The 23210-nt window shown below is 39.8% G+C and overlaps 1 protein-coding gene across 2 annotated transcripts in view; it reads right to left on the reverse strand.

Moving 5' to 3' along the window:
- Positions 1-23210, reverse strand: part of gtf2a1 (general transcription factor IIA, 1) — a 44297-nt gene that overhangs the window by 13159 nt on the left and 7928 nt on the right. Inside the window, exons 2-7 of one of the 2 annotated variants that reach the window (XM_052011063.1) lie at positions 11962-12063; positions 8536-8758; positions 6012-6070; positions 4663-4753; positions 3660-3808; positions 2570-2674 (exon numbers count right to left, since the gene is read on the reverse strand). In XM_052011063.1, coding sequence (XP_051867023.1) covers positions 2570-2674; positions 3660-3808; positions 4663-4753; positions 6012-6070; positions 8536-8758; positions 11962-12063 — 729 coding nt within the window. Of the gene's footprint in view, positions 1-2569; positions 2675-3659; positions 3809-4662; positions 4754-6011; positions 6095-8535; positions 8759-11961; positions 12064-23210 lie in introns of both variants that reach the window. The other variant, XM_052011054.1, reaches the window with a different exon arrangement.

Here is a 23210-nt window from a genome sequence, read left to right on the forward strand (position 1 = left end):
CAGTTCTAGATTCCATTGCCAGGTCATAGTCAAACAGCACGGAAACGGGCCCTTCTGCCCAACTGGTCCATGCCAACCAAGACTCCCATCTAAGCTAGTCCCATTTGCCTCATTTGGCCCATATTCCTCTAAACCTTTCCTATCCATGTACTTATCCCAAGAACCTTTTAAATGTTGTTAATGTACCTGCCATAGCCACTTCCGCTAGCAGCTCATTTCATATACTGACCACCCTCTGGGTGAAAAAGTTGCCCCTCAGGTTCCATTTAAATCTCTCCCCTCTCAACTTAAACTTATGCCCTCTGCTTCTTGATTCCCCAACCCTGGGAAAAAGACTGTGTGCATTGACTTTATCTATGGCCATCATGATTTTATACACCTCTATAAGGTTACCCCTCATTCTCCTACACTCTAATGAAAACAGTCCCAACCTGCTCAACCTCTCTCCATAACTCAGTCCCTCGAGTCCCAGCAACATCCTCGTAAACCTCCTCTCCACTCTTTCCAGCTTAATGGCATCTTTCCTATAGCAGGGTGACCAAAACTCAACACAATATTCCAAATGCAGCCTCACCAATGTCATCTGAATGTCATTAGCGAATCATCTTACATGCATCTACCCTCTCAAGCCCTGTGAAAATGTTGTATGTTTAGATGAGATAATCTATCATTCTTCTAAACTCTTGACATTATAGTACCAGTTTGCTTAATCTGTTTTCATAGGCCAAAACCCTTAGCCCAGGAAACGATACGCACTCCTTCTAGAGCAAGTATGTCCTCCCTTTGATAGGGAAACCAGACTTGCACATAATATACCAGATGTGGCCTGATCAGGCCCTATGCAATTGGAGTACCGAAACCTTTAACGCTGTCCTCAACCCCTCTTGCAATTAGGGCCAACATACCGCCTTCGTAATTGCTTGTTGTACCTGAATATTAACTTTAAGTGGTCTGCATGCAAGAACACCAGGGTCTCTCTGAACACCAACAATTTTCAATTTCTCACCATTTAAAGGTTACTCAGCATTTCTATTTTTCCACCAAAGTTGAAGGTCTCTCATTTTTCCACATCATATCCTATCTACTGCTCATTCACTTTGCCTGACCATGTCCTCTGAATTCTCTCTGTATCCTCCTCACAACTCACACTGACACCCAGCTTTGTATCAGCAGTAAACTTAGAAGAACCACACCTCGTTCCCTTATCCAAATCAATGATACAGGTCGTGGACAGTTGGGGCCCAGCACTGGTCCACGTGGTACCACAATCGTCAAGGCACCCGACCCCAAAATTGACCTGTTTATTCCTATTCTCTTTAGTGTTTATTAACCAGTCCTCAAACCGTGCCACTATACTACCTATAACACCATTTTGTTATAATAAGTTCTTGTGTGGCACACAACTTACATTGGCTCCCCTGTGTCTAGTCTGCAGATAAACCTCAAAGACTCAAGAAGGGGCCATACATAACTTCCTTCCATAAAGTTCCCTTTGCCTAAGCCTATTAATGCTTTATAAAGCTTTTGCATGTCAGGAGGTGAGTCACTCATCACAGGATTTCAAGCTTTTGACATGCTCTTGCAGCCACAGTATTTGGGTGGCTGGTCCAGTTGAGTTTCTGACCTCCAGGGACTGACTCTGTGATGGTAATGCCAATGACTGTCAAGAGTAGACGGCTAGACTCTCTCTTGTTGGAGATGGTAATTGCCTGACACTTGTGTGGCATGAAGGTTACTCTGTCACTTATTAGCACAAGCCTGAATGTTATCTAGGGCTTACTACATGTAGGCATGGTCTGCTCCATCTGCTGAGGAGCTGCTAGTGGAATTGAATGTTGTGCAATCATCAACAAACATCCCCTTATAATGGAAGAAAGGTCAATAATGAAGCAGCTGAAGATGGCTAAACCTAGCACATGAAGAACTCCTGTAGCCACGTCCTAGGGGTGGGATAATTCACCCACAACTAGCTTCTTTTGTGTGAGACCCCAACCATTGGAATGCTTTTCCTTTGATGCCCAGTGAATTGTTTCACAAGGGCTCTTGACCCCACACGGGTTCAAATGCTGCCTTGATGTCAAGGGCAATCATTCTCACCTAACCTCTGGAATTCAGATCTTTGGTCCATGTTTGAACCATGACTGTGATGAAGTCTGGAGCCAAGCTGTTCTGCTGAAAACCAAACTGGGCATTGGTGAACAGGTTATTGGAGAGTGAGTGCAACTTGATAGGACCATTGAGGATATTTTTTAGATGACTGAGAGGTAATTAGTCAGAATGAATTTGCACTGCTTTATGTGATCAAGATATGGCTGGGCAATTTTCTATATTGCCAGGTACATGCTATTATTGTAACTGAACTCAAAATAGTTTGGCTGGAGGCACAGCTCGTTCTGAGGGGCAGGGCTTTAGTATTACAGCTGGGATATTCTCCTTGGTTCTAGAGTCTTTGCTGTATCCCAGCCATTTCTTGATATCACATGAAACAAATTGAATTTGCCGAAGATTAGAAGGAAAGGAAGCGACAAATGATCATATTGCCTATCTACTCTTTTAATGAAAGGTATACCTGTGTGTTTGAAGGAACCTTATTCCCTGCAACCAGGATCTGCTGGGGCTGAATTATCACTCCAGTCTGCTGAGGGATGGTTCCAGGCGGCAGTGGAGCCAGCATCTGTATGGAGAGAGAGTAAATCAGACTTTCCAACCCATTGTCTCAAAAATATCACAAATTAGAAGCCATACCTAAATTATTCAGTGTGCAAGTAACAAATTAATTACACTGCAAAAAGACCTAAAATAAAATTTTGCTTTTCACAAAAGGCAAAATAGCTTTATATTTTTACTTAACTGAAGTGTATCTGACTGGAATTGCAGATTAAGGTAGCTTAATCTACAATTCCACTACCTCGTTATTCCTTAGTTCTTGCACTATTTATTTAATTTTGTAATTTATAATAATTTTACGTCATTGCACTGCTGCAAAGCAACAAATTTCATGTCATGTAAGTCAGTGATAATAAATCTGATTCTGATTCTTAACATATAGCATTACATAAATTAAGGCAAAACGTAATATTTAAGAATTATACTACTAGATTGCACAACAGTCTTTTCCCCCAGGCTGTCAGACTCCTGAATACCCTAGTAGACAAATGCTGCATCAAAAGCTCTGGTTTGCACAACGGCATATAAGGAACTTTGGTTGCTGCTGGACATGTTTATACAATTAGTACAACACACTGAGCTTCTATTTCTCTTTGTCCAAATCAGTTTTGCACTAACTCTGCAATAAATTTGTATTTTGTATTTACCGTTTTTTTGCACTATTTGTACTTGCACTATTTCGTTTTTTGTTTGTGTTTATTGTATGTCTTCTGTTCTATGTATGTCCTCTGTTGTGAGAGTCTGAAGAAAATGACATTTCGTTCCACCATGTGTTTTTATAGCATGGATGAACGACAATAAAGTAACTTGAACTTGAACATAAATATCAAACAATTTTTCAAATGTCAATAAGAATCAGTATAATATATTGAGTAACTAAAATCAATGACAGGAATTTATTCTTCATTCAAAATCAGCAAATATAGTTATCCAGTTCTTTGCTAACACAGATTGATACTTAGTCTGGCAGAGAACTAATCGGCTGTACGCACCTGCTGTATGACAGGTGCCTGCACACTGCCAGACTGCATCTGTTGAATGACCTGCTGCTGAGTGACCGACTGGGCCAGTACAACTTGCTGGTGAGGCTGGATAAAGTAGTGGGCCCCATTAGGGGTTCGTACAAACTGCAGCAGTTGCCCTGTGGAGAAACAAATATCGTCCAACAGGTTACACATAAAATAGACAAATAAATGGAAAACCTGGCATTGGGCTCCAACTTGTAGTATTTTTAGAACATAAATTTGGAACTAGAAAGATTTATTTGAAACAAAAAAATGTCTTATCACCACTTTCAGAAAACTATCCAAATTAGTCCTACTTCTTTTCCCAGTCTTTCCACTCATCCTTACAAACTCTTTAAATAGTTGCCTTTCGAAAGTGCTTCTGCTGCCTTTCTAGAGCAGTCTGTTCCAGGTGTGTTGCAACTGCTTCAGCACGAATTAGTTGGCTGGCTGTAAACTGAAGACATTCAGGCCTTGGTCCAGACCCTATCCAACCACATCTGACCTTCCACAAGAAGTGCTGCTACGTGTTAGACGGTTTAAAACCTTACTTAAATTGCAAGGTACTTTTACAAAATATAGAGTGACAATTCAAAAAAAAAGCAAAACTAGGTTCTCAAGCAGTCATCAAACAAGAACCAAGAAGTTATGCCACAGGTGATATAAACTGATCTACAGTAAACTAATGATAATGGCAACATATATCCATTAAACTCTGCTGAAATTCAATGCTATTGGTAGAACCAAAGCCCAGGAGTTCAATGTGCTTGCAATACTGCAGCACCATTGAGGATATTTTCCATCACCTTTCTAGTGACTGAAAGGTAATTAGTGCAATAGACAATGAATTTCTATTCTTAGATCACTGGCATTTATTACTGTCCCTGCACCCTCCTAACAACATGCTGGGAGCGGCAATAACTTGGTGGTCTCTTTCTCTGTTGTGATAAGTAAACATAAACAAAAGCCTTGTGTTAGGACCTGCTTTTACCTGTATTTGTTAGTATTGGTCCATTAGAAAGCTGGTAAGGAGCTGGAACACCGGCAGGTAATGCCAGAGTTGCTGCAGTGGCAGCTGCGCTCTGCAAAAGAAATTGGAAGAATTTTATTTGACTGACAAAAACAATCAAAAGATTGCTTTAGTGCAAAAACGTGGATCATCTTTCACTTAGGTTGCGGTGACATCTACACTTGTATCATGGTGAAAGAGGCATTTTGAAGACCTTTGTAGAGTTATGCAACATCTTTTAGGATTAATACTAAGGCATGTTCACTTTTGTAGAGTGAGGCAACATTTTTTAGGATTAATAGTAAAGATATGTAAGAGGATTTTTTTTCCCAAGCTATGAGATATTTCAACATGGAAAGCAAAACTATGTAGCTGGTGAAATTATGGTCATAAGTAACAGGATATTGGACAAGGAAAATTATCCAGTGGAGGAAAGCCCTGCAGAAATTGAAAGCAGCATTACATGGTATACCACACAATTGGATATTTTCCCATTGTGACAGTTAAGATGCATCAGTTGTGCTTCTTAAGTTCTGATAAGCAACAAGCTGATCACCATACAAAATAATTTTAAAACCATTTTCCCTATAACAAAAAAAATTTCTTGAATCCTTTAGAGTTAGACAGCAGGATTGAAAAGTAAAGGAGTTTCACTCAGCAATCAAAAGGGAGCAGGTTTCAAATCCATATTCCTTCTATAAAAAGATGTTTCCCAAAATGGAGAAGGATTTGAAGCAGAATAAACACCTCCTAAAGATGAGTTCTGAGCAGTACTGGGACAGCTTTGGAGCAAGTCATCAAAATACCCTCTGAAGCTGTAGAAAAGGCTGCAGATTTTAAACAGAACTGAAATCAGCTCTCTGAGCATTCACTATTCCCAAAAGCAAATTAGAAAAATTAGCTGGTCTTCACTTTATAATCAAAAGCTTATACAATTTCAAAGGCGGACAACTAGGACCATGCGCCCTCATGTGGCAGTAACTAAAAGAGCATGCCAAACTAATCAGTGCCCAAGTTGTGAAGCTGACAGCATTCTGGCATTAGAATGCAAAATCAATGAAAAAGATGTACTGATGGGCAGCTTTATACTTTCACAGAATTACTCAAAGGCTGCAGTAAAAAAAAATCAATTCCCATAAAGACAGAAGCTATGAGGAACTTTTAACTAATGAACTAGGACAAGAATGGTTGTAAAACAGTCTGCCAGCAAACCCCTCATATGAATAATGACAGCCCTTGTGGGAATTGTGTCTAATACCCAAACCCCTTCAGGATCAGAGAAGAAAATGATCAATAAAGCTGCCAAGGAACAAACAAAAGAATATCCTTACCATGCCAGTTGGATTCATATGCTGTATTAGTTTCCCGTCTTGCATAATAACTTGCGGTCCTGATTTATGAGAAGATGAGAAAACTATGGGATAAATTGGGCAAAGTGAAACACTACAATTAGTACTTGCAAATATGTTTCATCCTCTCTGCAGCTGAGTTATACTGGTGATCGTTATTCTTTGAAAGTCCCACATAGCACACTGGCAGAGCCAACAAAGGGAACTTAATCAAAACATTCTGACACTGAAGTGACGGCTTTGTCCAAGAACAGTTTATGAAATAATTATGAAAGACAATTGAGAGTATCCTAAAATCTGGCTTTGCATCTTGAGAATATTTTACAATTACTTTTCTCCTGTACTTCTCAAGCAGCACAGCGATCTACAGATTGCCTGGAGCAGCTTGCTCACTGGATCTATGACTGAGACATTACCCTTGAAAGGAAGAGGACTAACAGAGAGGATTATGACTTCCAATTGGCAAAATATAAATAAAATTAGTAATTGCTCTCTACAAATATAACTAAGTGTAACTCTTACAAATGTGATGATCTCAAAGAAACAAAAGAACTTTTAAAGTCTTTGAGTCATAAAGTTCTGAACAGGCCCTTCAACCCTCTGAGTCCATGCCAATCATCAAGCACCCAACACTAATCCTGTATATTCTCCCCACACCTACACACTAGTCATGTATATTTTTATGCACTGTTTTGCCTCTAAAAAAATTCCTATTTCCCAGGCACATTTATGACATTCTGTCTGTGAACAACCTGTTGCATAAACAATGGAGCAGACAGTGTAACAGCGACATTGCTCAAAGAGAGATGACTGAGAATATCTTTCTTGCTCCCCGCAATCCCTGCTCAATTGTTTTATACAAATATTTGATTTTAACCTAACTGCCTTGTGGGAAAACTAACGATAAGATCTGTGGCCCAACTTTGATAAAACCAGCAACTGACCTGTTTGTGACATTCACTTACACCCCCTGCATCCCAAAATACCAGGTGAGTTAGATTAAAATGACCTTCATGCCTTAGCAAAAGGATGGGAATGATACTGAGCAAGGGATGACTTCTGTTAATAAGCATTTTTTACCCTATCCATCGTCATTACCAGCAATAGTTTAGGCAGGGAAGAAGCTGTTTTCCATAAGACTGTGAGAAAAATATTTTCACTTAAGATTACTATATTTCACTAAAATGCTTTAAATGATAAACGCCTCTGAGCAACTGCAAAGACATGCAGAATGTTTTTAAATTATTCGCATGCAGTATGAGAAAGACTTGTACATGTGCAAACACCTTTCATGACCTCAGGATCTTCCAAAGCACCTTACAGTCACTGAAGTACTTTTGGTTGTGACAAAGGAAACACAGGGAGCCAAGTTGTGCACAACAACGTCCCAGAATGGCCAAGCAATAATGACCAAATAATTTGTTTTTGAACATTGGTTGAAGGATAAATGTTGACCAGATTACCAAGAAGAGCTTATCACCTCTACTGAGTAGCGTCACAGGACCTTTAAAACCAACTAACACAGGGAGGTCCTTAATTTAATGCTTCGTCCAACAGTGCAGAACTCCAACACTGTGCACAGGGAGTGAGTCTACGTTAGCTGTTCAGGCCCCTGGAATGGAACATGAACCAATGATCTTCTGACCGGGATGAAAAACACTATGATGCTGGAGGAGGCAGGCACAGTAGTGTAGCCGTTAGCGTAACACTATTACAACACCAGCGACCTGGGTTCAATTCCCGCCGCTGTCTGTAAGGAGTTGGTACATTCTCCCTGTGTCTATGTGGGTTTCCTCCAGGTACTCCAGTTTCCTCCCACATTCCAAAGACGTACAGGTAAGGAAGTTGTGGGCATGCTATGTTGGCGCCGGAAGCGTGGCGACACTTGCGGGCTGCCCCCAGAACACTCGACGCAAAGATGTACTTCACTGTGTGTTTCGATGTACATGTGACTAATAAAGATATCTTAACTCAGCAGGCCAGGCAGCATCCGTGGAGACAAGCAGGCAGCTAACCTTTCGGGTCAGGACCCTTCTTCAGGACTGAAGATAGGAAAAGGGGAAGCCCCACATAGGACCCGCATACTCCTATATCCTGACCCGAAACTTTGACCGTCTGCTTTTCTCCACGGGTGCTGCCTGGCCTGCTGAGTTCCTCCAGCATCATCGTGTTTTTCGTCTGGATTCCAGCATCTGCCGTCCTTTGTTTCTCTTCTTCTGACAGAGTTGGGAAAGACACCAGCTGAGTCAGATGACATGGGAGAAGCACAAAAACTGAAAGGAGGAAATGACGAGAGGCTTTGCCTTCTAACGTTAATAAAACTTGCGTCATGCACCCTCCCTACTTATGTACTGTCACTTATCCCAAAATGTCAATTTGCAATGTCCCCAATTAAAAGTTTCTAAAACGCACGAATCCAGGTGAATGGTCTCGACCCGAAACGTCGACTGTCCATTTCCCTCTGTAGATGCTGCCTGACCCGCTGGAACACACCAGTGTAACTTACCTGAATTAGCAGGGATGGTGAGCACTTGCGGTGTCTGTTGTTGCTGCTGGGCCTGGTGCTGCTGCTGCTGCTGCTGCTGCTGCTGCTGCTGCTGCTGGTGATGCTGCTGCTGCTGCTGCTGCTGCTGCTGCTGCTGTTGTTGTTGCGCCTGAATTAAAATCTGTTGCTCCTCCGAGTGGAATCCATCTACAGCCTTTGACTGCATCAGTTTGTTCTCCCATAGCTGAAACGGTTCAAGTAAAAAGGAAAGTCTAACACGCAGGTTTTAGTATGAGAAAATAAACATCAACCGGGAAAGCTATGTTTTACAATAACTAAATAGGTTGACAGTCACTTTTAAATTCTGTCCAAACACCGTACTAGATTTTAAGATATCACTGCAATGTTTGACCTTAGCAGAATTTTGTGGCAGTTTTTGAAAACAAGGGGTGCAAGCTTACAAAGCAGGTCCTTCAGAGACGGTCAATGTTCATATTTTATTATAGTAATTCCATGTTCCAGTGCGAAGTTTAGTTACCTACAGTTTATTTGATTGAAGTCACAGTAAAACCCTGGAGGAAATGTGAAAGAGCCAGAGATGGTGAAGAGTGAGCAGCTTAAAATTCAGTTAATCAGGTGCCTTAGCAAAGAATGAGATAATAATGAACTTTAAGTACTTCAACTGCAATAGATCTCAACAACAGGTATGGACTGTAAGTACAGGGAGAGGAATAGGGGTCTTAAGTAATCTCAGTACCAAATCATCATTTCTTTACAGTGGAGAACCTGACGAAGAAATGCCCTGTTCAAAGATTATAGGCTTTGACCAGAGAGTCAAAGGCTAAACCCTCCATTTGGAATCCATTTTTCACAGGTTAATATTTGCTTGATTAAATTTCAGATCTACAAGCTTGAAAAACATGTTTTCCCTGTTGGCCTGGCTTCATATGTGTTGAGACGGATGACGGGGGTGGGGGGTGGAGGTGCATACTCTAACCTTTATATTACAAAAGAAAAGGAAACCATAAGTTTATGTGGTCTGGCGGTACCATTAATTGATCTCTGAGCACTCCAACACACAAACTCAACGTGAATGTGAACTCTGGAGTGAACAGCAAGTCACATCTTATATCTGATGACCTGTGGCTGACCGATTGGGGACAGATGCAACATCTTACTGAGCATGATTTATATAAAAATTCTGCCTACTTTGATCCATTTTCTTCTTTCCCTGTCAAGTTGTTAGGGTGTAAATCAGACAAGGTGAACAACATCACAAGTAATTCATGGTCCTCTGCATGTAGAAAAGCAGTCAATGGATTGACTTTCATCTAAAGAATCTGGTTTCAAGTATATCTACAAGTACTGTACAAGTCTGAGGAGGTTTAAAAGCACATATGGGCCTCTGTCAATATGGCAATCTCATTTGCAAAGGTTGTAGTATAACTTCTGTGGGAAATAGAAGTGGCATTGTGGGGTATACCAAGTTGGATTAGTGTTTTCAGAAAATGGAATAATATTTAATTCATTACTCATATCTAACCTTAACAGCAAGAAATCATTAACATTTAAATACTGTTGTTGAAATTGACCACAGCAAGATTAGAAATACCAGTGACCATAATTCAAGGTAGATTACACTGCAAAGCTATTTTTCAAAAGCCAAGTCAATAATCCTAAACATATCTACTTCTAAAAGGTCAATGGAAGGGCCACACGTTTAATAAATCTACCAAATCTTCTGGGGCAAGAACATCAGTAATTACAAAAAATATTTCATTAAATTTAGAGGAAAACATAAAGAAAGTAAAGTACAGGTTGAAGTAGCTGTCACAAAACAAAATACAGTATGTTCTGGAAATCTCAAGTAAAAACAAAAGGCTGAAATGCTCAACAAACAGATCAGGGAGCACCTGTGGAGAAAGAATCACAGTTAACAGTTCAGGTCAACATTCTCATCAGAACTGGAAAAGTTAGGATAGACAAGTTTTAAGAAGCAGAAAAAGGAAGATGGGAAGGAGAGAACAAACAGGAAGATGGGTGGAATGCAGGAGGGATTAAATGCTAAAGGGATGACATGCAGACAAGAAATAAAAAGTCAACATAAAAAAGGTGGAAGTGGAAGTAGCAGAATCATCATCTAAAGTTGTTGAATTAGATGCCAAATTCAGGAGACTGTAATGTGCCTGGTCGAAAGGTGAAGTGCTATTGTTTGACTTAACGTTGAACTTTACTGATACAGCTCAGGAGGCAAAGACAGAGAGGTCAGAATGGAGCAAAGAACTAAAGTGAGAAGTGTCTTGAAACCTGGGGTCATTCAATCTGCATTTGGTCTCTCCAATGCACTATAGGCTAAACTATGAGCAGCCAATCCAATATATACTAAATTGAAAGCAATACAAGTTTCCCCCAGAGAGATTGGGCCCGAGATGGTGAGAAGTTAAAGCTGCAACTCCTGTCATGCACAGGAACATGCCAATGAAAGAGGAAAGTGTGTTGGCTGTGATGGAAGATCAAACCAGAGGGTACCAGAGAGAGACCAGTCCTTACGTGTCCCTTTTGATAGCTATTCACCATTTGCTAAGGCTGGGAAACACCTGTGGGAAAGTACACAAAGGCTCCTTCCATTACTCTACACAGATGAGCAAATACTTAAAATGGAAATCATTTCCTTAATCATGTTACAACTTGGCTTGGATGAAAAAGTCTTTGCAAGGCATTAGGTAATGCCAGTAAAATAGTAAGCACCAAGAGACCAGGAAAGAAACTTAATTTTATGACTTCTTAAATTGTGTTTCTTTTATTAATACTGTCTTTTTTTGCACACTTTTTAATGGAAGGATCCCCACAGACGTTTATGCTGGGAAGAACAAATTGCAGCTGAATTTGTTGTTAGGCCAATAGATGTTTTTACAATCCTCAATGGAGCCACAATGCTATTTCAACTAAATAAATCTGAGTAATTATACAAGCTTTGTAATTATGGTAGTAAAACTGACTGCTGACATTTTTTTTGTTTTTATTCTGAAAAATAACAGTGAACCTAAACTACACTTCAGCAGAAAAGAATATCACTTAAAACCTTGTAGAACTTAAAAAGACACAAAAATGAATTTTATAACTGCAAGAAAATTGCACTATTGATGGCTAAATCTATTGCTCATTTAGAATTGTGAAAGGTGAACTTAAATTGCTTTATAGCGCAATTTCCTACTTGCTGTACTGCTGTCATAAAACATAACCAATAAAAAAGTCAAAATATAGAGAATCAATTTCATGTGATTCTTGTGTTTAATTAGCCAAAATTGCACATGTCAAAACAATGCTGCCAAGCTGAGAGAACTGATTATCACCAAAATATAAATCGATTAAAACTTTCATAGCACGTTCACTTTTCTATTTAGTTTTACCCTTAAAATTGGCATCAGTTTTTAAATAAAAACCTACCGTTTTTAATTCTATAAGAACTTGTTCATCCACTCCTTCATCAAGGAACTGTTCCCGCACATCATTAATTACGTCTTCAATCACTGATCTGTAGAGTTTAGGCTAAAGGAAGAAAGCAAGATAAACAAGAAGAGATTAAAGAGTGAACACAGTTTATACTTTTGGTTACAGATATTACACTGATACTGAAATTCATTGGACGTTTTTCTATAAAATATACATTTTTCAAGATAATTGGATTTGCAACAGAGCAGTGGAGTGAATTATAAACAGATGAACAAGCAGGGCACACAAAGGTAACCAAACAGACTGAGCAATAAGGGAAAACCTAACACGGCCCCTTCGTATCACCTTTCAAGGTCCTTTTAAAATTCACCTTTCTCAACAAACAAACTTTAAAACTGAGTGAAAATATCTACCTTTACTTGGCTCTTAAGCATTCAAAAGCAGGCCAGTATTATTAATAATAGTAATAAGCCTGGTGTTGCCAGATATTGTTGAGTCTTCATCACCAACAGACATCCATTGAGAATATCTTTCTCAATTTTTCCCTAAAGATGTTAGGTATACAGTCCCATAGGAAAGCACCAACCTATATAGCATCCATAAAGCAGCAGTGCTTTGAGTGAACGTCTGGATTCATGATTATTAACAGGCCATTTGACCACCTAGAGGTGAACCAGTCTCATTGACAGCCAATGTCAACATATACTGAGACATTCTCAATAGGAGCCTCTGAATAATGCTGTACCTACAACTAAGAGGAGCAGAAAGCCAATTCCTCTATCTAACCACAATCCCAGGGTTACTACAAGTAAATGTTTTTCAGCCAGCTACAATTGCTAATTGACTTTCACGGCAAGCACCATTGTTTGCTCAGGTCCCACAACTCTACATTTGCTGATGAGAAACTCTTCGTATAAAATGGAAACTAGTTCAGGTGTCTGACTGTATATATGGACATACCAGAGTGCATTATTTAGATTCCTAGTTTATCAGGTAGATTATTTGTTTCCTATCAAAGTAAAATACTGGGAATAAAATTTTAATGTTATTCCCAGGTCTCTGTGTTGAATTAATTTCATTCATCCCATACTCATATCCAATGATTTTTCCATTTAGTTGTAGTATTTGACAGCACTAAATTTGACTTGTCATGTGATTAGATGAATGCCGTAATATCTTGTAAGATGTTTTTAAAATATTTCCCTCAATAGAGGGGCTAACACGTGACTAAATCATTCACTCAATATCATACCTTACTAAATATCGGATAAAATTTACAACCTTGAAACCTCAAATTAGGATCTCAGAATAGCCAGCGCAATACCCTTTTCCTTAAGAACTGTAGGAATTTCTTGAACAGCATTTGCTCTGCAGCCAATTCAAAATGAGCCCTTTTATAACAGATTCTATTAATTTCTCGACTGGATCTGGCAGCTTCATTTATTTATTGCAATACCATTTATACCCAATTTGTCTGTTACATGAGCCTTTAACACTCCATTTTCTTGGTAACTATAATCTGGCTTTCTCCTCTCCTAATAAGTTATCCTGAACTCCCTGATGAGACATTGGCATTTCTTTCTATCAATTAGAACATGTCTGCTTAACACTCACAATGGCTCAGTACCCAGCAGTGAGTTATACACAAGGTCTTTGATTCATGCTGAACTAGTAGATTTCAACAATGCTGCAACTGGCCAGAAACAGAGATGATTTCCATTGACTACAAACCATAAAGCTCTGCTGGGAAGTGCTTATAGACAGACAGCATCGTGCTCCACCTTGCAGCCAAAAGTATATATAGAGGATGGTTTTTGGAGGGGTGGTTGGAGAGGTGTGATTATTATATTGTACCATACAGAATGAGAGCCAATGAGATGGGGGAAGAAAGATGAGGGGGTGGAGTGGTTCTTAATACATATTTAGATTGGAAAATAGATTGAAAAAAATATGCCAGTAATTGTACAATAGACCTTTGTGTCCACACTAGACCAGATTTTTAACCTGGAGCAAACAACAAACTGCTGAAAGAAACTGTGGGTCAAACAGCATCTGTGGGGCTAAAAGAATCGTCGACATTTTGGGAGGGTTACGACCCGAAACACTGACAATTCTTTTCCTCCCACAGATGCTGCTCGACCCTGTGAGTTACTCTAGCAGTTTGATTTTTTTTACTCCAGATTCCAGCATCTAGTGTTTTTTAACCTTTATGCCTCAATCACATTTGGTTCAAGTAATCAATAACCAATGAACAATTTAAATAGCTTAACATTCACAGCAGATGAAGACACAAGGAGAATTTGATGAGTTGATTCCATCTTGTAATAGGAAGTCAGTACTGCAACAACAAGTAAATTGACCAAGGCAAGAATTCATAGTCATAAGACACTACTGTGTCATCATTTCCCCAACCTATCCCTGTAGCCCTGCAAATCTACTTCCCTCAAATGTCTAACCAATTCCCCCTTGAAATCAATGATTGTTTCCACTTCTGCCACCCTCATGGGCAACATGTTCCGGGTCATTGCCAATTGCTGTGTAAAAAAAGTTCTTCCTCACATTCCCCTTGTATCCCTTGCCGAAAACCTTAAATCTCTGACCCCTGGACCCTGTACCACCAACTAATGGGAACAGCTTTTCTTTACACACTTCATCTACATGTGATTAGGGTACAGAAAAGATTCACAGGAATGCTGCCAGCACTGGAGGGTTTGAGCTATAAGGAGAGATTGGATAGGCTAGGAGTGTTTTCCCTGGAACATAGCAGGCTTAAGGGGTGACCTTAGAGGGTTACAAAATTATGAGATGCATAGGTAGTATAGATAGTCATTGTCTTTTTTCCCCAGCAAGGGAAGACTCAAGGGAGTAGAGAGGGAAAGATTTAAGGGGGATCTGAAGGGCAGGTTTTTCCACAGAGGGTGGTGGCCATATAGAACGAGCTACCAGAGGAAGGTACAATTACAATGTCTGAAAGACAGGTACATGGAGAGGAAAGTTTTAGAGGGCTATGGGCCAAGTGCAAGCAAATGGTATTAGCATAGATATACACCTTGGTCAGCGTGGATGAGTTGGGCAGAAGGACCTGTTTCCGTGCTGTATAACTCTATGAATAATACAATTAGGACATGGCTTTATCTTCATTAATTTCATCAGACATATCATCTTATTCATTGACAATATTTACAATATGTCAACATGTCACTAACATTTCACCCCTAAAAATTCCATCAGTTAAAATCTGAGAGGTTAAAACACAGGACCCAGCCCCAATAGCAGGAAGAACTTCACCCACCACCCACATTAAACTCACTGTTATAAGAATATCCTTGCACTCTTTCTTGAATAAAGGGTGACACCTTTGCCAGTCTCCACTGTTCTGGCACCTCCCCTGTATCTAGGGAAGACTAGAAGATTATGCAAGCCCGTCCAATAGCATCACCCTCATTTCCCTCAGCAAACTGGAATGCAATTCAATTAGACCATGCAATGAGTCCACTAAGCACAGAGAGTCTTTTTAGTTCATCTTGTCTATCAAATACTTCTACCATCTACATTTCTACTTATATGTTGTATTTTCTCCCTAAGACAAAAATACTTTTAAGTATGCTACTAGCCTTGCCCTGCACCTTTAAATATAGATCACCTTCTTCATCCCTACCAAGTAACACCACGCCTCTATCTACTTATTATTTAAATACCAGCAGATTTTTGACTTCCCTTTTGAGTAAACTAACTGCCATATACTCTCTTTGCCTGTCTTGCTTTCCTCTTCCACTCTCAACTTATTGCGTTAGATATATGTTGAAATTCTTTCCAATGAAATGTTGAACTCTAGGTAAGCCTAAAAGAGCACTAAAAGTAGGAAGCTCTCCCAGCAGCTAGGCCAACATTTATGCCTCAGCCATCACTTCCCAAATATATTTCTAGATAGTAATCTCTTTTGCTTGTGAAATTTTTCTGGCTAGAAAATGGCTGTGTGCTTCAAGTGTACTTAGTTAATGCACCAGTGAACCACAGCTGACACTGAAAGACACAAGCAACATCCTCCTTTTAAGTTAATTTATTTTTTAATCCCCCAAGGTCACGCTGGTATCATCCCCACAAGGTTAGCTTACTTGCACAAAGCCCCACTGAATGCCTGCTATTCTGGTGTTAATGCATTAAGTTTCCACCAAGTTCTTCAAAGAGGAGAAATCAACATTCATCCAAATTCAAAATTCTTTGCTTTCAAGTTTCTCAGTACTCGACAAGATTTCCGTCATCAAAACTCTGCAAGGTTTTTCGTATATTATTCATTCGAGGGACCTGAGGTCACTTGGCCAGCTTGTCAATCATTATTACTCATCTCCAACTGCCCATGAACCAAGTGACAAGCTAGTCCATTCAGAGGGCAGTTGTAAGTTAATTACAGAACGTCGAGGCCATGTTAGGACACCAGATTTCCTTTCTGGTATGATATCTGGTATGAAACAGACTTCCTTCCCTGAAAGGTGTTAGTGAACCAGAGGGATTATGACTTAGTTTTATAGTCATCATTACTGATACAGGCCGCCCACATGTAACAAATAGGTTCCATTTTTACCCCAAGTCGATTTTGTTCACAAGTTGGAAACTACACAAAAATCACTCGATGTGGTAACCATACCTCCATAGTATTGTAATGAATAGCATCAAAAGCATATAAGACTGATAAGATCAATTACCGAAAGTGGAGAGAAAGACGAAACTAGTTCTGTGTTTGTAAGAATGAAGGAATGTACGTACATCAGACTTTTGAATTTAATAATATTATGGGAGCTCGCTCATATATAGTGGTGTCCAAAAATCAGGTGTTCTTAACATGGGGATGGCCTGTACTTTCTTTACACCCTGGATTTATTTAATTATTTAAATTTAAATTGCTCAGCTCCCATCGTGGGATTTAATCCTGTATCCCTGATCAGCAGTGCAGGCTTCTGTATAAAACAGCACAGGAACAGGCCCTTTGGCCCACGATGTCTGTGGCAACCATGATACCAATTTAACCTGCACATCTGCCTGCATGTTGTCTCTATTGCTTAATTCCCCATCAGTTCATGTGTCTAACTGCCTCTTAAACTTGGCTATCGTATCTGCTTCCACCACCCTGGCAGCACATTCCAAGCACCCATCATTCTCTGTGTAACGTACTTGCCACATAAATCTCTTTTAAACTTTCCCCCTCTCAACTTAAAGCTATGCCCTCCAGTATTTTCCATTCTGGGGAAAAAGACTCTAACTATCTACCCTATCTATGGCTCTCATAATTTTATAAACTTCTATCAGGTTACCCCTCAGCCTCCAGCTCTCCAGAGAAAACAACCCAAGTTTGTCCAACCTCTCCTTGTAGCTAATACTCTCTAATCCAGGCAACATCCTGGCAAATCCCTGTTGCACTCTCTCCAAAACCTCCAACTCCTTCCTGTAATCTGACAACCAGGACTGCACACAATACTCCAAATGTGGCCTGACCAAAGTTTTGTACAGCTACAACATGACTTCCCAACTTTTATACTCAAAACCCTGACCAATGAAGGCAAGTATGCCGTACACCTTCTTTACCACCCTATCTACTTGTGTTGCCACTTGCACCCCAAGATCCCCAATGCAGCAAAGGGTCCTGCCATATACTGTAAACTTTCCTCTCACATCTGACTTCCTAAAGTGCACCAATTCACACTTATCCAGATTAAACTCCATTTCTCTTCCCACATTTCCAATTGGTCTATATCCTGCTGAATCCTTTGACAACCTTCCTCACTGTCCACAACTCCACCCATTTTTGTGTTGTCGACAAACTTATTAATTGACCCACCTATATTTTCATCCACATCATTTACATGTATCATTAACAATAGAGGTCCCAACACTGATCCTTGTAGAACACGACTGGTCACAGACCTCCAGTCAGAATAACTCCCTCCACCACTACCCTCTGTCTTCTATGGCCAAGCCAATTCTGAATCCAATCTACAAAGTCTCTGTGGATCTCATGTGCCCTAAGTCTTCTGGACCAGCCTGCCATGAGGGACCTTGTCAAAAGTTTCACTAAAGCCCATGTAGACAATATCCACTGCTCTATGCTCATCACTCACCTTTGTCACTTCCTCAAAAAACTCAATTAAGTTCGTAAGACGTGAGCTCCCCCACACAAAGCCATGCTAAGTCTATGCTTTTCCAGATGCAGATAGATCATATCCCTTAGAATCTTCTCCAATAATTTCCCTACCACTGAAGTAAAGCTCACAGGCCGTTAATTTCCTGGTTTGTCTCTCCTGCCATTCTTAAACAGAGGAACAATACTGGCTTTCTCCAGTCCGCTGGGTCTTCACCTGTGGCTAAAGAAGATACAAAGGTCTCTGTCAAAGCCCCAGCAATCACTTCTCTTGCCTCTCTCAATAGTCTGGGATAGACCCCATCAGGCCCTGTAGATTTATCCATGTTAATATTCTTCAAGAACCCCAACACCGCTTCCTTCTTGTTATTAAATTGTCCTAAATATCAGCGTACCCCTCTCTGATCTTGCTACTTTCCATGTCCTCCTTGGTGAATACTGATGCAAAGTTCTCATTTAGTATTTTGCCCATTTTCTCTGGCTTCAGGCATAAATTCCTTCCTTTGTCCCATGTTAGCCCAGTAATTTCATTTCTTAAACAACAAAACACAATACCAGCATCTACAAATTATCAGCTCTTAATATTAAGTGGAACCAGTCTCACAACCTACAACTGTCCATAGCCTTTGGCTACAAAACTGACCCATTGTTTAGGTTCTGTGAAGTATACAAACAATAGCATACTATGTAAAGCTCACTGAAATAGACTAATCTATCCATTTCTATACTCTTGCACAAATTTAGACCAAACTGACAGGAGATTGATGGATCTTGGTGATACCAAGGTCAAAGTCAGAACCCAAGGCTAATACTACAACCTCAATGCGAATCCATCTTTTTGGTGAGACTGTAAACCACTGTGCTTCTAGTACAGTGGAAGGCATTCTGACTGGTTGCATCACAGCTTTTGGTATGGAAACTCCAATGTACAGGAATGCAAGAGGCTACAGAGAGTGGTGGTCTTGGCCAGTTGCATCACGGGTTCATCTACAAGAGGCAATGTCTCAGGAAGACAGCATCAGGGAACCCCACCACTCCCTCTTCTCAATGCTGCCATAAGGCAGGAGATACAGGAGCTTGAAAACCCACACCTGAAGGTTCAACAACAGCTTCTTCCCCACTGCCATCAGATTATTGAACCGACCTGAATAACCTTAACACTACCCACAGACTACATCTTTTTTTCCTCTCTCAATCTTGCATCAGTGTCATTATGTTTATTTTGTTTTATTTCTGCACACGTGTAAGTTATGTATAATTTAAGTTTATGTTAACTATGTTTGTCCTCGTCTTGTAATGTACTGTGCTGCTGTTGCAAATAGCTAATTTTCATGGCATTTATACCCTGTGTATGTATGCCTATGACAACAATGAATTTGAACTTAAAGTGGGCAAAGAAAATTTTATGGTATTGTATAAAGAGCAGAAGAGTTCAAACTGTGTCCTTGCCAGGAAACCAAAGCAACCAAAATCAATGTTTTCAAAGGGTGCCTTGTCTTCTAACATCAAAATAGCAATAACACTTTAAAAAGTGCTTCACTGGATGCGAAAGGGTTGCCTTAAGTGTACTTCAATGTATTTCTTTTTGTAGTCCTTTCATTTCACTGGAACTTGGACAGACATGGAATTAATCAAATGCAAAGACAATGATAGCACAAAATCTCCTATCCATGAGGATGAAGGTTAAACAATCAGGGTATTACAATATGGTGCTACTTAATTTGTTCTCAGAGAAATCAGGTTCCCAGGAACCAAAACTAACGTGCACAAAGAAACCATAATACTATATATTCAGAAAATCACAAAACTTCTATGATTGGAATATGGACTGTAATAGTATCGAGTATCACCATACATTCCCAATAAAAAAATACACAACAATAATTAGTTCGAATAACTAATTGCTTCAAAATTAAAAGTGTAAACAAATTATACTACATCATTTAATTTCAATGCGTGTTACAAAACAAAAACACAGGTCCCATCAACTTTACTCTTGAACATTACCACAGTGAAATAGGGGGGAAAAAATTAAGCAACAGTGAACACACGCTCCTGTTTACGTCAACGGTGCGGAGGTCAAGAGGTTTGAAAGCTTCAAGTTCCTAGGAGTGAACATCTCCAATAGCCTGCCCTGACGCCACAGCCAAGAAAGCTCTCCAGCACCACTACTTCCTCAGGAGGCTAAAGAAATCTGGCAGGTCCCCGTCAACCTTCACCAATTTTTATCAATGCACCATAGAAAGCATCCTATCCAGATACATCACGGCTTGGTATGGCAACTACTCTGCCCGAGACTGCAAGAAACTGCAGAGAGTTGTGGACACAACCCAGCACATCACGGAAACCAGCCTCCCCTCGTGGACTCTTGTCTACACTTCTCGCTACCTCAGTAAAGCAGCCAGCATAATCAAAGACCCCAGCCACCCCGGACATTCTCTCTTCTCCCCCCTCCCATCGGGCAGAAGATACAAAAGCCTGAAAGCATGTACCACCAGTCTCAAGGACAGCTTCTATCCCGCTGTTAAAAGACTATTGAACGTTCCCTTAGTACAATAAGGACTTTTGACTTCACAATCTACCTCGTTATGGCCTTGAACCTTATTGTCTGCCTGCACTGCACTTTCTCTGCAACCGTAACACTTTACTCTGCATTCTGTTATTGTTTTCCCTTGTACTACCTCAATGCACTATTGTAATGAAATGACCTGCATGGATGGCAAAAACTAAAACAAAGTTTATTTTTTCACTGTACCTCGGTACATGTGACAGTAATAATAAACCAAACCAATTTATCTTGATTTAGATAGTTTCAGGCAACAAAATGGTCAATCAAAATTATCAAAATTACTTATACCATGGCAACGGCTGGAATATTGCTTCACAGCCTTTTCTGGTGTTGTATATCCAATTAACACAGAAGCAAGGCATAAACATGTAAGAAGGGCAGCTAGTTAGCTGACCCATTAAACAAATCACCTTATAAACAGAGCAAAAAATCAAGCCCGATATTTCTGTTTATGTGCTAACTAGCTTGTATTATCCACCATTCATTTTAATGAGACAGGAAAATTGTAATTTGGTGGCCACAGCATTTGAAATTCAAATTTAAATGCATTTGCTTAATGTAAGTGCTGCTATAACTGACATAAGAGCAATTCAAAAATTACACATATTCCATATAATGTTACAATACAGGCTGAACATCCATAGGACAAAGACTGTTGTAGGAGACCCAAATTAAAACAACATGATTTGTTTTGCACCACTGCTGTTCTGCTCTCTCCACCTCAGCATTCAAAGTAATGCAATGCAAGAATACCAGCTAAAATTTAACCAATGTACATGACCTTTGCAACTCTTACTGCACGAGATGAAGTTTCAGCAAGGAGAATGGGAAATAATCGAGTCTCAACATAATACAGCATAGGCAAGGATTTGGCGTGAGTTGGAAAGGTAACAGCAAGAGAGAGAAGACTGCAACTTAAAAATGTCCCTCCAACTACAAAGATGATCAGAGCTCGGGGAAGGCTAGAGAAATGCCTATTTTCCTGGAGTAGGGCAGGTAGTTGATGGAGTGTAGTTAGGGGAGTCGAGTTGATGCAGCAAACCGAAAAACGAGTTCAATTTGTTTCCCCAACTCTCTCAGCACCATTCATGCCTCCCATTTCCTTCCCTATCTGTCCTCTCAGATACCTTAATCGTCCTCTTGCCTCTATCTCCTTTACCAACTCCCTCCTAAATATAGCTTCATCTCATCTGTTCTCAGACCAATCATCCTTGCCCTCTGTCTGTTATTTGAATATCACTTATGTCCCTGATTTCCCACAATAGAAAAGCTTTTAAAAACAAGTAGGAAATGCAAATAATTACTGTATGTTGAAGTCTTGTAAAGATTTGTATGCAAAACAACCAAAGAATAGATCCGTTTAATCCATCTCCAGTCTTGTCAGAGACATTTGATGAAATCACTTTGTGAAAATTTCAAATGGTAATTAGCTAATATCCAGCAAGCTATGCTTAATTTTTTTTGTGAACTTAAAGAATTAAATTATACTCTAGGAAAATTAATAATACTCTAGGAAAATTATATTTAAATTATGCTCTAGGAACAATAGTTTGCATTTCCTTAATGAACTAGAAAAAATATTTACTTAATGATGAACCAACTAAACATGTTTAAAACATTAATGCAAAAATTCTATTAAACTTCCCTAGAAACGGTTCTTTACTGGGGGAAAATGCAAAATCAATAAGAAAAATAAAATTTTCAAACACCAAGAAATGCAAGGTGACTACTTGCAACATCAAACCAAAATACACAACTTCATTACAGTAGTAATAATTGTAGCCAAAATAGAAAATGTTTCATTACAATTCTGATCACTACCAGATTAAGATGCTCCCCCCCCCCCAAAAAAAAGGGAACCAGTTACCTCCCTATTCCCATGTTACAAACACTCGTATCCAAGCATCCCCTCCTGTATAGCAATTCCTTGGTATTACCCTCCACTGCAGAACCAAAGCAGCCACCTTAAAACCTGCCACATCTCAAGGATTTTTCAGTTCTGATGAAGCTTCACTCATCCAAAACATTGGGCTGAATTTTAACATTCAGAAGCATGCAGCAAGGCCACCAACATTTGTCGGAACTAAAATTTCCTGCAGTTATTTGTCATATTTCCAGGTTTCCTGACCAACTGGAGAAAGCAGCTCCAATGATGTCAAGCAGGACCCTAGTTTAGCTATTATTTACAGGCAGATTACAAGCATCACATCTAATGAGAATACACAGCAAAGAGGAGGAGTAAGGACAGCAGAAGTACCAGGGCTGCCTGATGATTCTCCCTTGCCATGCTGGATGGTACAATGCAGACCACAAAGACCTGCAGACAGCCACAGAAGTCAGCAGCAGGAGTGCCGTGTCAACTCCTAGACTCATGAATGCAAGTATTTTTATTATGTTCACAGGATGAGGGCATCACTGGTAATGTCAGTATTTATTGCCATCCAGAACTGCCAGTGAACTGAGAAGACAGTTAAGGTTCTGGGAAACCGGCAGACTTCCTTCTCTGAATGAGTTTTTACAAGAATCCGGAAAGTCCATGGT

The sequence above is a fragment of the Pristis pectinata genome, chromosome 1 (genome assembly GCF_009764475.1).
Source record: "Pristis pectinata isolate sPriPec2 chromosome 1, sPriPec2.1.pri, whole genome shotgun sequence".
Lineage (NCBI taxonomy): Eukaryota > Metazoa > Chordata > Chondrichthyes > Rhinopristiformes > Pristidae > Pristis > Pristis pectinata.